The 16,457-nt window shown below is 31.3% G+C and overlaps 1 protein-coding gene across 1 annotated transcript; it reads left to right on the top strand.

The window, feature by feature from the left end:
• Positions 1-3,453: 3,453 nt before the first annotated feature.
• Positions 3,454-14,424, top strand: LOC132742522 (uncharacterized). Its single transcript, XM_060730959.1, has 3 exons — positions 3,454-3,680; positions 8,882-9,048; positions 11,190-14,424. Exon 3 carries the CDS (start codon positions 11,204-11,206, stop codon positions 13,073-13,075), a length of 1,872 nt encoding a protein of 623 aa, XP_060586942.1. The 5' UTR covers positions 3,454-3,680; positions 8,882-9,048; positions 11,190-11,203; the 3' UTR covers positions 13,076-14,424.
• The last annotated feature ends 2,033 nt before the right edge of the window (positions 14,425-16,457 follow it).

Raw genomic sequence — 16,457 nt, 5'->3', positions numbered from 1 at the left:
TGACGAATGTCTCTTAAATTTTATAATAAACCTTAAAGATAAAAAAATGGAACAAACAAATAATTATCAGATATTTTTTTCAATTATTTTCACATCTCATACGTAACATAGTAGTCAAACTTAGATGAACCTTCTGAATCAGCTGTCGTTTCACGTCGTTGATCGATCATCTGTTTTAATGAAAAGTTAGATGCACTTCTTGGGGAAAATTACACGAAAGTTGATGTATAAATGTACATTGTAAGGCATTAAACCTAAACTTTAAATTTCTCTTAAATTTTATAATAAACCTTAAAGATAAAAAAATGGAACAAACAAATAATTATCAGATATTTTTTTCAATTATTTTCACATCTCATACGTAACATAGTAGTCAAACTTAGATGAACCTTCTGAATCAGCTGTCGTTTCACGTCGTTGATCGATCATCTGTTTTAATGAAAAGTAAGATACACTTCTTGGGGAAAATTACACGAAAGTTGATGTATAAATGTACATTGTAAGGCATTAAACCTAAACTTTACACTTTCAAAGAGTATTGATATTGACACGAAAATATAATGTTTTGTTGAAGTAAATCGTTTACAAACACAGGAATACATTACACGATATTTTGGTCAGTAATTTCTTGTTGATAACTTCTGATATGATAGCTATTGGTTTGCAAGAAATGTTCTCGTCATACTGAATAATCTTTCTCTATTTTCCAATCATACAATTATGAATTATGTTCAATTATTGCACGTTTAAAGATTTTTAAAATGGTAAACGATCCGGAAAACTGTATGGAAATACGTGTTTATCAAAATGAAAATGGTAAAGAAGATAAAGCTGACGATTTTTCCAAGCCAGTATTGTTAATGTTATCCCAAAGCGTTAAATTGCACTTCCTATGCAAAATGAGTTGTGTGGTCCCCGTACTAAATGACCGTTTCGCTGACCAATATTCAATTTTAGTAGTTAACTGACATATCAGGTTATTCAAAAGGAATATGAAAGCCTAGAAAGATAGAACAAACAATCCACTTAACTCTTTGGAAGAAAGTAAATGAAACATATGAAGGAAGAGGTGGGAGATTGCCGTGAAAAAAATGCATCAAAAATGTCATATCGTGTTTATACAAATACTATGTACTTAAAAGGTTAGTTGGTACAAAAATAATAAATACAACATTAAATTATTTTTTTACAACGTAGAAAATCTCTTCAATATTGACATGATTACTAGATACAAAATGCGTCCAGTGAAGTGTGTCTTGATATCCTCTTCGACTGAACGTTAAATATTGAGAGTTGCCTCTCCCTTGTTTATTTTTGGTCTTTATGTAAGCATGGGTTACCCATTCCATTTATTTTTCAAAATAAAACAAAAAACATTCCAATAACAATTCAGTATCATAAGCTTGATTATACGCCAAAGAAACAAGTTTTTAATAATAGTTTTATTCATTAGATATCAATAGAAATTGGAAATTAACAAAATCAAATTTTCTACAATTAACTCTTTAATCAAAAATATAACTGGAATTGATAAAATAAAAAAAAATTCTTTGTTAACTGTAAATTATGTTATATCAACAACATTGAATGCTTATGTTATTTATTCGATTTTAAGTTAAATTTAAGTGCCAGTTTCCCTGTGTCCCTAGTAAACCTTTGTCATCATCAAATACAACCAGCTGAACCTGAAAAGATATATTTGCCAACTTTGATGAAGAGCATTCCACTGTTCTTGATATATATCATCTGTCATAATCAGAGAAATAATATACTTCAACAATAAATTATACTAAATAACATTCTTATTACGAAATGTCTGCAGTTCAACATATATTTAAGAACTGAACAGTAATTTATAACATCCCATCCTCCTGAAACCATGAAAAAATGGGAGTATCTCAACGCTTGTCAAACGTTCCATGATATATTTGGAATAATACATCGAATTCAGTAAAGATCATAAACAACATTTAAGTGATCGTATGTCAAAATGTTTTCGTTATATTGGTTTCAAGATGTCATAATGAATTTAAGGTCAAACTACTTGGTGCGCCTATTTACCGAAATAGCGTGATCATCGGTAGTTTGATATTTTCCACGAACAATTTATTACCCCCTCCTAAATGAAATTATGCACGTATATTCAACTTGGTTCCTACTTTTGATAGCTATAAAGTCTTTTATATATAACCTATATAGTTTGGGTCTACAAATGAAATAGAAGACGGTCACGCAAAACATTGTGACAATGGTGAGAAAGGAGAAATATTAAGGTGTAATAGTAAAAACTTATTTGGTTTTTACTTTATATACCTGACTGTTTAGTATTTCCCCTTTTCAGAACATGCTATCAATGTAAAAAAGTTAAGTGATGTTGAATGTAAAAGACCTGAGCCATCAACCGTAGTAATAGCTTTTAAATGATATACTGCGTTTTAATGGGAAACTCAATGTCATTTTGGCTACTGAAACACTTATTATTGTGAACACATCTATACCAATGAAAGCTATTAAGCAACGTGTGCTAACCAAAGGACTTAATGCAAACAAGTTGTATGGTTCACCCAGTCAAGAAGCACATGTATGTGACATTACCTCTAGGTATTAAAATATTTGTAGGAACATAAGACGATAATCTTATCTTAAGTAATTCAAAAGATACTATTTTCCCTGGAACATTATATTCAGATATTTATCGACGTTTATTTGATATTTAGTTACCAAAACCTGGTATTGTTCATTGTGACTTCACGAATATGCATTTCATGGTGTTTTATATTCGCCTTCTTCAGGGAAAATAGTTTAATTTGAATTTTGTTCAGATTAGTTCTGTACACAATTTTCAAATTTTAAAGTTATAATTATAATTAAAAAAAAACAATATTGCACATGTGTGATATTCCAGCCGATTGAAACACTGTTGTCTGTTTCATTGTAGAAAATCTTTGTTATCTGCCTATTAAGTACGATGATTCAAAGCAATGTAAATGAAACTTGGAACATTACATAATCACGACAACAATTAGTTGTTAGACAAGGGGCATTATCGCGAATGCAATATTCTATATAATTTTATAAGAGTTATGTCTCTTTTTAACTTAGAATATTTATGAAAATTTGTGACAATTTGTAAACATCGCATGTAGTGCTTTTGTTATTTTGGTTGGTTGCCATACAAAATTCAATTGAAGTTCATAAATAATACTTGTTCTTTTTCCAGTTTGAGTTAAATAAGTTTACTATAATAATTTTTTTTAAGACATTTGGCATTGCTTGAGATACAGAGCTAGAATATAATAAATTGCTGTATATACTTCGTTGGTTTTGCAATATGACACACACGGAAGTCAGCTGCATAAAAATGCAAAACAATGAGGCCAAGTTCGTATTGAACAATATATCTACAATAGCTTGTGCCAAATTTCTTTTCTTTTTTTACCACAAGCGGACGATTGCCATATCTATTAGGTTTATCAAGATTAACGTCAAGAATACTTTAAATTATTGCATATCAATATTTGAAGCTTAATGTTTACAGTTTGTTATTTTGTTGCTTGACAATAAATAGCAAAAAATTTGCATTGATATTACGGATTATTTCTGAAATATCTCATTAAAGAGGAAGCTTTGTAAGAGTATTATATCCTTTGAGGGTAATTAATTATTAAATAGTATATTATGTAAGTTTATTTTTCTTTCATATTGTTTTCTAATTCCACTTCATAACTCTTAATTGTTTATTCCTTTGTTAGATCAATTATTATTTTTCTAAATGTGATAGAAGCTGTAAATATCGCATCATTGTTCTTTTGATAATTTTGTTTTTGTAAGACGCGCATTTTTTGTTTGAGCTATATTTAAGAAATAGCATTTGACCATGCAAAATATTATCAACGAAAACAGTCAAGATCATAATTTCCGTTGTATTTTCATTTACGTTTTTTGACTGGCGATTTTATCTCTTTTATCATTGTTAGCAGCACATAAAACCGCGCTCAGAGATCGACTTTGGTCAATATATTTTTTAATCCTTCGAAATAACATAGACTCTTGATTAACAGGGCTTTCTCTCAATCTCTCATCATAAAAATATAACAACCATGCCATGTGAAATTTTCAGTAAATTTAATGATAAACAGAAGAAAACAAATCGGCTTTACAAAAAAAATCAATCCATGTTGCGACATGTTCTTTGGATTTGAACTTTGTTTGTATCTTATATTGCTGTAAAGAAAAAGCACTACTAATGTACTAATGCCAGAGTTTATCTGTAAAGTAGTCGGACAAATAGTAATTTACTATTATTAACTTGACCTCTGAGGACCAGACAACTAATGTTTAACAAGACTCGTGATTTTGTCATTATTCTCGTATTACCGATTACATGTATGTGCGGCTGTTCTCTTTTCCATGTACCTTTTTAACAAAGGCAAAAATAATAAATGCATTAATCGATATTTCCTGTTGCTAGTTTGGTTCCCTTAAGGTATTAGCACCCTAATGCATTACCTCCGCTTTGAAGAGTATTCAAATAGGCTAGACTTACTGTTAACTACATTGAAAATGAGGGCCATGGGTTCAATCCCCAGAAGGGTCAACTTTTTTTTCTTCTTTTTTTCTTTTAACATTATTTATGTATCTCTCATGTCCCATATGGAAAGAAAAAAGTGTTTAATTTTGAATTTTTTATTTATATAGGTATTTATTGGCTAAATTACGCTAAATCTAGTAATAAATATGGTACCTGATATTTTCAAAGTGTAATATAATCAAAACTAGACGGTAAAGGTATTTCATATTTTACAAGTTCAACCAATATACTTTTTTTTTAAAAATTTAGGGAAACTTTGAAAACAGGCACTCATTTGGGTAAATTTTAAGATTTTTTTGAATTAGGCTCCCTAAGTAGAAAAATGGTCAGACATGTGGTAAAAATGGGTGGGGTAGGGTAAAATTTTTATACAGATTTCATAAGTTTTAAGTAGAAACCATAATTTTGCTTATGTGAATTGTTAGCTGAATGGTACTTTTTGTTTCTTACCAAAAATTCATGGAGAAACATTTTTCATTAGAATGTTATTGCAGATTATTTAAAGGTTCCTCATTTCTAAAAAAGGGCCCTCATGAAATCCTAGCTTGAGTTCAGAAAAGTGGCCATAACTTGATTTCCGTACGGTAAAATTTGTTTATATTTTGCATACAGGTGTACTTTAAGGTATACCTCTGACGTATGATGTCAATTCTTTAGTTTCTGATAGTGCCCATTAGGGTCCTAATACCTTAATATAATGGTAACACTAGCATGGAATGATTTTATTTTCATCTTTACCGTACCTTTTGATATAATTAATATAAGAAGGATCTTAAAATTTTCATAAGGGGAACGGTGGCCTAGTGGTTAGGTGTCTGCCTCTCAACCCAGAGATCATGGGTTTGAGCCCTACTCGGGTCACGACCAAGTTTCTTCATATAACACCAGTACTGGTTGGTTTCAGGAAGCGGATTCGAAAGTGTTTAATATAAGTTGCAAGAACTTGTTTCGCAATCGAGCTTAAATAAATATGTTTAATGAATTTTCATATAAGCAGAATGAGGTCATTCAGTGTAGTCTGGTACGTAAGGTAAAATTGCTAAAATAATTATTGAAAATAAAGATTTGTACGAAACTGATTTTTTTATTACCTTTGCGAAAATAAAGCGCTGAATAAAGAAGCAAAATACGAATATATGCAGCGATAACAATCTCCGCTTGAAAAGAAACGTTAGTGATCTCCCATAATTTGTATTGTTATAATGGAAATAATATCGGTCTGGGCGGTGTAAAAAACTTATTTTACACCGTTTTGGTGAAGGTCTTGACCACGAAGGCCTAAATTGATATTTTAAAGTAAAACATAGTAAACCTTCCTTCTACACGTACGTTGATGTTGAAATGTACTTCGTACAGACTTACTAAAATCAAGTCTGCAATTTTCACGCAATTGTTTTTGATTACTGTTTCCGAGGAATCATCCTTCTTCAAGATTTTTGTATGACATTTACTAGATTATGTAATCAACAATGGCTTGATATCAAACCTTACATGAATCATGAGAGAATCGTGTAACAAACACATGAAAATGTGTAGGAAAATATGATATCAATTGCTTTGAAAAAAATGGCTCATTTTTTGGTCAACATGTATAATTTGTCTCCTATTTACATGTATTATATGCAACAGTGAATTTAAATTCCATTTATTATGGTGGCTGATTTGTGCCATTAGTGTTTTCGTACCGCGACCCTGCCAAGCGAAAAGTCGATAATTAACAAGTCAAAATGGCGGGGGCGCGGAGCGGAAACACGCTAATTAGTAAGGGCGCGGGGCGAAGTTTAATAAATAAAACTTCTCACCGTAGGGACGCGGGGCAAGAGAAAAAAATAGCTGCCATTTTATTTCATTTTATTTAGAAAATAGACCACGTGACCAGATTTTATACTGTTAAAAGTACTGTTACCTATGTAACAGTACAAAATTCTTAGTCACGTGGTACACTTCCATTAACAGTAAAAATAACTCCCAGAGGCCTATGGGAAATTAGCATTACGAAAAAAGTGAGGGGTAATAATAATTTATAACATCTCATCCGAGAACATGAAAAAAAGACTGTTAAGGGTTTCATGATATATATTTAGAAAAATACATCAGAGAGGATCATAAATAACTTTTAAGTGATCTATATTTTTTCAAGACGCGGTCAATAAATGCCATATATCTTTGTTTCCATATTTTTATAGTCTGGTGGCTTTGATTGTATCGTGACATTGTTTTATTTGAAATGATTTTCAATATGAGTTGGTAAAATTGTCATCATTTATAATATCAAGTTAACGAACTTCTGTTCAACAGTTATAAGTTCGTTCTAGACTATACACGATGTTCAATATATTTTTTTTCGATTTCTGTGTTTGCTCCTTGACTATTTATTTACTTCTAGGCATATATATAAGCAAATACGTAATTTTTCGTCTGTTTTTGCCAGTAGCATTCACACTGTGCTGGTCACAAATGCTGGGCATATATTTTAAGTTCTGTGTATTACCCTCTGCACGCTTAATATCATCAATAGACTTGTTCATCGTTCAATCTGGACAAAACTTCTCTTTTTTTTTCAAGTAAACTTTCTAAATAATGATTGACTAATTAGCGAGCAGTGCATATCATATTGATGTACCGGCGGGTCGTGGTCTGCATTGGTCATAAAAATAGAATATGTTGCGGCCATTTGAAAAAAAAATAAAAACTATATAGAGTCAGAAGTATAAATATTTGTATCTGATCATTTGTATTTTAATTTGCATATAGTTGGCATTGAAATTTTGATTGCATTCTCAGTTAAAGAAACGATAGGTAAGCTGGAATTGGGCTATTTAAGATAGATTCCCCCAAGAAAAAACAAAAAAGATCAACAGTGACTGCTTTTTATTCGCAGGTTAGGCTTCGTGCTCTTCTCAACAGAATGGCAGTTTGGTATAAATGCAAGTTATATTTGGTATAAAAAATATAACACACACAAATTGCCGAATGGTATGAATTTTTTTGCATGTAGTCCCGGCACTTCAACACATGTCTTTTTTGTATTTATATATACACGGAAGAATCCAAGCAGCTAATGTTATTGCTACTATCGAACTTAAGTTCAGCCTTTAACTGTCTCTTCGCTTTATTTGAAATAATTTTGATTATATTTGTGCAACTCATCTCAGTTAAACCCTAGTCTGGGACTAGCAATACAACATCGGTTATTCTTTAGTTAAAACTAAGATTAAACTGAACTCAATTAATCCACTCAGCCCGCTGAGTCACAAAATTTCAATTTCATTACTGGTATTAAGTAGAATCTGCTAGTACAAATGTTAAAATATATTTCTCGTTTAGCGGATAGAATATTTTTAATTTCTATTTTAAATTAGATAACATTAGTCTTTATTTATTCATAAAAGTAATTTCAAAATTCGGTGTTATAGTAACAGCTCATTTTCTGCTCAATTATGTCAACAAGAGCACCGCATAGACGTGACAACATACGCCTGAATACAAATTTGTTTTAAGAAAATAAAATTTTAAGTAATCAAAAATAATTTTTAAACAGAGGGGATTCCCGTTTATAACATTTGTCCGCAACATATTTTAAATCAGTTATCAATACTAAGATCTATATTGATACATACTAGGTACAGAAAAAAATTAAGTGTTCTGCAATTGGCTTTCATGATATAGTTTGACTGGTGTAACGAGTTAATTCTTTTGATATTTAATTGTCATCTGGTTATCATTATATTTTTGTATTGCTATTATAGTTATTCTGTTACTCTTCTGTCAAAGTATGAATGGATGATAGACTATTTTTCATAAATCAAATGTATTCTATTCTGTCAATGTGTGTAATGTATTCAAATGAAAACTTAGCGGACGTTCTTAAACATTGTCAAAAAAATCTATACGTTTTGAATTTTTTATGAAAATTAAATAAAAAGGCGACCATTCGATATTTCTAATCAACAATGAATTGGTAAAAACAGATACATGTATATCGTATTTCATTTACTAAAACATGTGCAATGTTTGTATAAAAGCCTATGGCAAGGTTCTTGTTTAACAAATATTCATATTAACTCTCAATTGGAACAAGGTATTGATATTTATCGAAGGTCACATCGATTAGGTGTACAAATTTTAAAGTAAAGAATATTCTTTTGAAAATTCAGCCGTTACATAATAATGCGCATTTGTAATTTTATAAAAATGTTTGAATAATGATAAGTATATCAAATTAATTCAATTTATTGTTTTCTTACTGCATACCTTTATAATGGTTATATTTTTGTTGTATCTATTTAGATTGGTAAATTAAATGGTGCCACGAACTTCGATTGAAGAAATCCACCCTTCGTTTTGGTTAAACCAATTGTCACAGATCCCTGTCTCTATGTACTTGGTACAATACAAAGACTAACTCTCTGTCTTGAAGTTTGATGTACTTTCGGCTTATAGAAAAAGAAAAAAAGGTATTGAAATATTTGAACAAAGTCAGTTTAGTAGGGCCACTGGTCTGGGTGGTATTCCTTCACGTTTTGTAAAACATGGCGCAACTTTAATAACTTGGCCTCATATTAGTAACTTGTCTAGGTCCTTATTGTTAACCCTTTGTTATACAGGGTGTTGTGTCAAAGGGCCTTAAAAATGCATGCGTTGATCCTTTGTATAAGTTAAGTTATAAAACAGAAGGAGGAAATTACATATGGAGGGCGTTCGTTGCCAAACTTCCAAACATGTTAAGTGTTCTTTTTTAAAACTACTTTGGAAATGCGAACGTGTATTTAAGGTCCGTTGTGAAGATCTATTTGTTAATTTGTATTTCAAAACAGAAATCTCCAATCAAGGATTGGATTAAGAAGCATATTATTTGCTGTATACAGTCAGAAATGCTACGCATACACGTAAACGTTTTCAAAACCAATTTGTTAAGAAAGAAAAAACATTTTACATGTCTGTAGCTTTGGCATCGAACGCCCTCACCATGATCAAAGACCTGTTTCGATGTTATCTATTATTCCAAAGATAGTTAAAAGAATTTTTTATAATATCTCATTATATAAAGTTAAAATTAGATACTATTTTTATATTGACACGGTCCTATAAGATTTGCAGAAAGCTTTTGATACTGTTGACCACGCTATACTTTTAAATATATTCAATATAATGGGTTTGAGTCGATATGTTGTCAGATGGTTCCATTCATATTGAATTAGGTAAACAACAATGTATTGATATTTCTTGCACTTATTCATCATATGCAGAAAAAATTGAAGTACTCCAAGCCTCCGTTCTTGGTCCTCTGCCTAATTAATTTATTTAAAAGACAGGTGTTATTGTACAAAGAGGATTCTGCTTTTTTAAATTTCTAGTAAACGCATATAAGAAATTGAACGTTTGCTAACCAAAGATCTTAAATTAGTTAGTAATAAGTTAGTAACTGTTTAGTTGCTAGCAAATTGCCATTTCATCTATTGAAAATAGAATCACTTTTGTTTGGTCAAAACTCAAGTTAAAAGGGAACTAAATTTTAATCTTGTTTGTCACAGTGATGGTACTACTATTAAGCATAATGATTCGGATAATTACATAGAAGTCATTTAAGACTCAATGTGAAATAAACTACCACAAGAGATAGAGAATACGTTCAAAGTTTATGTAAAATAAAAAATGCTGTTTACTATTTATGTTTTTAGATTGCATATATACGTTTTATTTTTGTCTCCTTGATTAATTAAAATGCAAAGCAATTACTAAGTTCTAGTGACATGCTAGGACATGTCATTATACATCCTCAATGGAAACAAATTTTCCAACATGCTTATCATTTTACTATTTTTAGTTTGCCTTCTTTTCACTAGTCTAAAGGTTTTATTCTAAAGACATAATTACTTTCAAAAAAAAAGTTTTCTGTTTGTTGTTATTTCATTCTAGACAATAAGTATGTGATATGTACCATGAAATGACATATATTTATATACTGAAATATATTATTAATACGTTATAGAGACTGTTATCTCTTTGTACTTAAACCTTTCATTCTTAAACGGCAGGACTAGTAATTTAGTTGGTTTCCAGATTTCTACAATCTTATAGTGAAATATTGCACCGACTTAAAGGTTTAAGAAAAATTAAAAGAATGCACCATTTGAAATATTGACGAGTTATGGATGACGACACTGACGTTCAGTATGAACTAGTCAATATACCATAGTCAACCACTGGACATCAAATCTTCTGATTTTACAAAAATAATTACTTTAAATCTTTTACGAACAAATAACTGAATATATATGCTCATATAAGTTAAGATTGACCCTCATTTTAGGCGGACAATAGAACAAACAAATAACATAAAATGTAAAAATAACAAACATCTGTTAATAATCATGTGTCGTATTATGCCTCGTACACTTTAAGGAATTCGTTTAAACAATCATTTTTAAAAATTTTAAACCTGAATAATTTTTAAAAAGATCCATTTTTACATAACCTTAATGAGGAAAAATCAAATTTGATATTCCTGGTTTAATAATATTTTAGAAATTATTTACTACAAATTCTTTTTTCCTATTTAGCTATCTTCATTTTTCTGTTTTCTTATATTATCCAGATTAAACAGTAGTCATGTTGCGGTCTGTTCATCTCAAGAACTTTGTGGGATTTAAAGACTATCAGGTGATGGACTTCTCAAACAATGGGCCTTTCATTCTCATCGGCGAAAATGGTTCAGGTAAAAGTTCTGTTTTAGAAGGTATCCGACGGTGTTTAAAGCTGGAACTTAGTACATCAATATCTTCAGTATTTGACCCGGAAAAAAATTCTTATTTCATTTGCAACGTTGAGACTGATAGTTCACCAAGTAATGACGTGGTACTCGGTATCGTGTCCAAACCTCTTAATCCTAAGCGGAATCAAGGCAGACAAGATGAGATGCAAAAAAGTAGTGGTGCCGAAGAAGTGAATTCTGAAAAAGATTCATCTGGTAAAGAATCCCAAACAGACGTTATTTACAAGAGAAATCCATCTGGAAACGAATCCACAATTACAAGTACCATAGAAGAGTATTACAAATTTGCCATTTCTAAAAATGATCAAATACTGGTTGATCTCATTACTTTAACAAAATCAGGGGATAAAACAGATCTTCAGGTGTCTGAGAGCTACATGCTTAGCAATGAAAACTCATCCGTTAACATAAACCAATGCATTGAAACTTTTTCAAATGTAAATAAAAAAGATGAAGTCATAGAGGATTGTATCAAGTCAATTTTAGTAAATCTCGACAACGCCCCAAAGACTTCTCCAGACAAATTAAATGAAAAATTGCGCACAATGACAGAGCAGTTTGTTTTTACATTCCCGTCGCGGTCAACGGCTCCTTATCAGTGGTCTGAAAGTAAACGTCACACCATAGAACATCGAAATGAAAATTACGAAGAGGCAGTAAACAGATGCGAAATAATAAACTATTATTATAACCACTTAGATGAGTTTGACAAGGACAAGGAAGAAACCTATTTCAGTCAAGTAACACAAGGTGAAGATGACAACTTCGAGCAGATGGTTACAGGAAAGAGCCGTCCAAAAAGGGGCAGATTTGCTTTGATAAAAACGCCAGAAGGAATTTTAGGAACGAAAGAATTTTCTATTCTTATTTCAAGCAAACAATACAAGACCATTTTGCTTGAAGAACCAGAGAGAGGAATGCATCCACAATTCGTACAAAGAATGGTTCAGATAATGAAACAAGAGAAAAGCAACAAACGTGTTATTCTCACTACTCACCAGAAGGGAATAATAACTCCTTGGACAATATTTGACACATTTATCTTCAGGCGCAGTGAAGAAGGAAACCGAATTATATCGGGCAAATCTGTCATTGACGAAGAGGAAGTTGTCAGTATGAAGGACATAAGATTGTTTACATCACAGCACATTTCGGACATTGTCTTTGCAAGGAAAGTTTTACTTTACGAAGGTGATTCGGAGGAACTTTTTCTCGGAGAACTTAAAAGTCAGATTCTTACTGGTGATTGCAGTATCACATCAAAATTGTTCAATGGAGATGATGCTGCATGCAACAAGTTGAAGACCAGTCTAATAGAGTACACATTTATCAAGATGAATGGTGAAGGCCAGAGTGAATTCTATCACAAAATATCTGACAAACTCCAGCTAGATCACTTATTCCTTTTGGATAAAGATAAGGGTCAAACGGAGCAGAGACATGGCCGAACATTCTATTGGAAGGATGGCGACATTGAGAACATGGTTTTAAACATGTGTACAAACAATTCAGAGCTTAAAACAGGTCTTATCGAACAGGAAGTTATTGTCGACAATCCAATTCGTATTAAAACCCACAGAGGCAGAGGCAAACTTTTCCTTGATAAACGTATCACATGTGATAACATCACAAAGAGTGTAAGACTTCTACTAGAACACTGCCAGCAAGGAGACGACCTTGCCTTGTTTATCAAAGAGTTGAAGGACTAACTTTTCTCATAATATAGACTGTTGATTATATATCTATTTGCACTGAAATTTTAAGAACGTGAATACCTTGAAAACAAAAGCAAAGGGTTAACAATAAGGGCCTTGAAAATTTGTTTGTTTGAATCTGTTTGTGAGAAACTACTCACAGACAACCTAGCACCTAGTTTATAAACACATGCACACGTAGCTCAATATTATGCACATTTTACCTTTGACATTTTTGTTTGTTTTTCGCCGCTTTTAATACAGTTTTTATTGATTTTTGTCATTTTAATAATCAAACATGGACTTTGCAGTCTTTGTTTACATATGTAAATACATTTTCACATGCATCATCGATACAATCTATGAACTAAGCAAGATTTACCAAGAGTGCATTTGTAAAAGCACATAAAAACATTCGTTATTTTTATTGATATGCAAAATTTGGAAAGTATGGTTTAGCGTGGGCTGTAGTTGTAGTTTTAGGTAGGATATTTCTGGGTAACGGTCGGGAAAAATCTTATTTGTAATCTCCCTTTGCTTGGATGCACTTTTCGCTCGGAAGACTTCTTTTGTTATAATATTCAGGCACTGAAAACATGTTGCTACACGTACCAACTGAGTAAGACTCGATGTGGCGCTCTCTCATTTACATTTATTGTATTGGTGTTGGGTTGAGCCAAAAATCACATTGAAAACGATCAGAGCTGTATGGGAGGATGAGGTATAATTTCAATACTTCTGTCGCATCGGTAAGAAATAAGTCTTGATTTAACGCATACCGGTACATGAACGGACTAAAGCCTAGTATTGAGCAACTGCCAAATAACTAAATCTTGGTTAAAGACCCTAGTGATACTCGTGCCTTCTAGTACTGAAACTCTATATTCAATGCCCTGGCTATCTGAAAAAAGTGTGTACATGATGCCTTCTGTGGCATTTGATAACCCTCTCTAAAAACTTTGTCTTATTCTGATAAAATTTCAAACGCGGTAAAGCCAACAAATACGCACACTACTATGCGCCGCTTGCTCTTCTTGAAAATTGTTGTCAGTACATGTACATGACCCAACTGAAAATTTTATTCTTTTATAATTCAATTTGGAACTATGTCCAGATTTTTGTTGAAGTATTCAAAGTTTGCCTATGAATGTAAGTAATGCTTGAAATAATCAAAAGAACATGTATTTTAATCTACATCCGTGTTCAGAACCATCATAAGCTCGCGGCACTCTAAATATCAAGGGGTAAGCGCGAAATTCAAGTTAGTGCCGAACACGGACGGCATTCATATGGTTATTGTGTTAAAGAATAAAATATCAAGAATAAAATAAGTGATGACGAGTTAAAGACATACCAGTTTTATTTAATAAAGTGTTTCTCTTATCTCTATCTCAAATGCTTTTTAATCGCGCGATACCAAATACCAACTGGTATCGAATACTAATACGCAGTTGTGTTATACGATCTCTTGGTATATTTTTGAAATATTGTTTGAATTATTCAAAGAAAGTGTTAATGGTATATACCAACATATATATGAATTAAATTAAGCCCTTATATGTGAATAATTGACAGAATGGTAATACTGGTAGAGTTCTATCTGGTGTCGATACCAGTTGATACCAATAGAGAATTTGCGAGGATTTTGTACGCTAGCTCTACCTAAAAATAAATTTCTCGACTTACGTTAACATATTTATCGTAGTTGCGATGATTTCCATCTTTATAGTTTAATCATATTATAAATTTGGACGAGAGAGTTATATAAACTTAAATACCGGATACCAGTTAGTATAATTGGTATCGAACACATTATTGATCGATAGGTGATTTTATTTAATACACAGAACGACAGTAACTAATAGTTACTCGAAATATTGGTATCGGGATAACCGGCAAGAGTCATTAATGATAGATTATTATTATTATTATTATTACTTTAATATTATTATTATTATTATTTTTATAATTATTATTATTATTATTATTATTTCTACTACTACTACTACTACTACTGCTGCTGCTGCTGCTACTACTACTACTACTGCTACTACTACTACTACTACTACTACTACTTCTACTACACGTGTATATTCTCGAAGTAAAGATTTTTCAAATATTTAAGTGAGTAAACTTAGTGATAATGCGAGTGTATTGAATCTGTGAACATAATGATTAAGGTGTATTTTATGCACGGTATATATCGTCTTGTATTGTGTATTGGTATTGAAGAAGCAGAATTAATAGCCCAATTATAATAAAACTCAATAAACCTATGTATTTATATTCTGATTGACGATTATTGATATATTGTCCTTTTTTATGTTACAGTAACAGTTAATAAAGTATTAATTCAAATTTTAAATTACCTCCGTTATATTGTTTTATAATCACCCTCTATTGAATTCGCAACAAGCCGGACCCAGGTAAAGTCACATAACATCCCTCTAAGAGTCAACCGGCTAACGCTCAAAGAAAGGGTTCGTTACATATGTTAACATTTGAAAAAAAACATTTTGTTCTATTCATTTAACTTATTACTAATATATAAATATCACAACTTAGCGGACGTTTTTCAACAATTAAATCGATATTTGTAGTCACATGAATTAGTAAAAACCCAAAATATCATATTTCATATACTAATACCTATGCCAAGTTCATTTTTTACAATTAAAGCATATTTAGCTCTATATTGCACAAAGTATTTTTCTTTATCGAAGGTCACATCGTAGGTGTACAGCTTTTAAAGTAACGAATAGTTGTTACATAATAATGAACAAGTTAAAACAATTTAAATCGTTTGAATCAAAATCAAGATCAATATCTTTATTTTATTGTTATGTTTATTTATTCTGTTATTTGCATTGTATATGTCCGAAGCAAATAAAGAATTGTACGATTTATTACCGATCATTTTTAAATATCCCATTCGAAACGTCATACAGTAAAAGAAAATATAATTTTATGGTAAGTTTAAAGTAATTCAATTTTTTTTCTACTCCATACCTTTATTATATAGTTTTTGTTATTCTTATTTACTTATTTATCTATGTATTTATTTTTTTTATTTTTTTTATCACTATTATATCTATTAAGATTGGTATTGGTGGATTTAATGGCGTTCGGAACAGCGGTTGATGACATCCACTATTTGTGAAGGTAACGCCAGCTATCACAGATCCCTATCTGTATGCTCTTGGTAAAATCACAATGACCACCTCTCGAACATAAAGTTTGATATCTGTCTGGCTAATATTTTATGGAGGTTGTCATCTCTTTGCACTTAAACTATTCACCTTAAAAGACAGGTAGTCACTTGGTCGGTTTCCAGATTCCTGTAACCTCATAGGGAAATACCATACGGACAGAAAGGCTTTCAGACATTTTAACATAT

This window comes from Ruditapes philippinarum, unplaced genomic scaffold (genome assembly GCF_026571515.1).
Source record: "Ruditapes philippinarum isolate M1 unplaced genomic scaffold, ASM2657151v2 ctg4217_1_1_1_1, whole genome shotgun sequence".
NCBI classification, from domain to species: domain Eukaryota; kingdom Metazoa; phylum Mollusca; class Bivalvia; order Venerida; family Veneridae; genus Ruditapes; species Ruditapes philippinarum.
The sequence above is the reverse complement of the archived record's forward strand: the minus strand, read 5'-3'. Positions and strand labels throughout refer to the sequence as shown.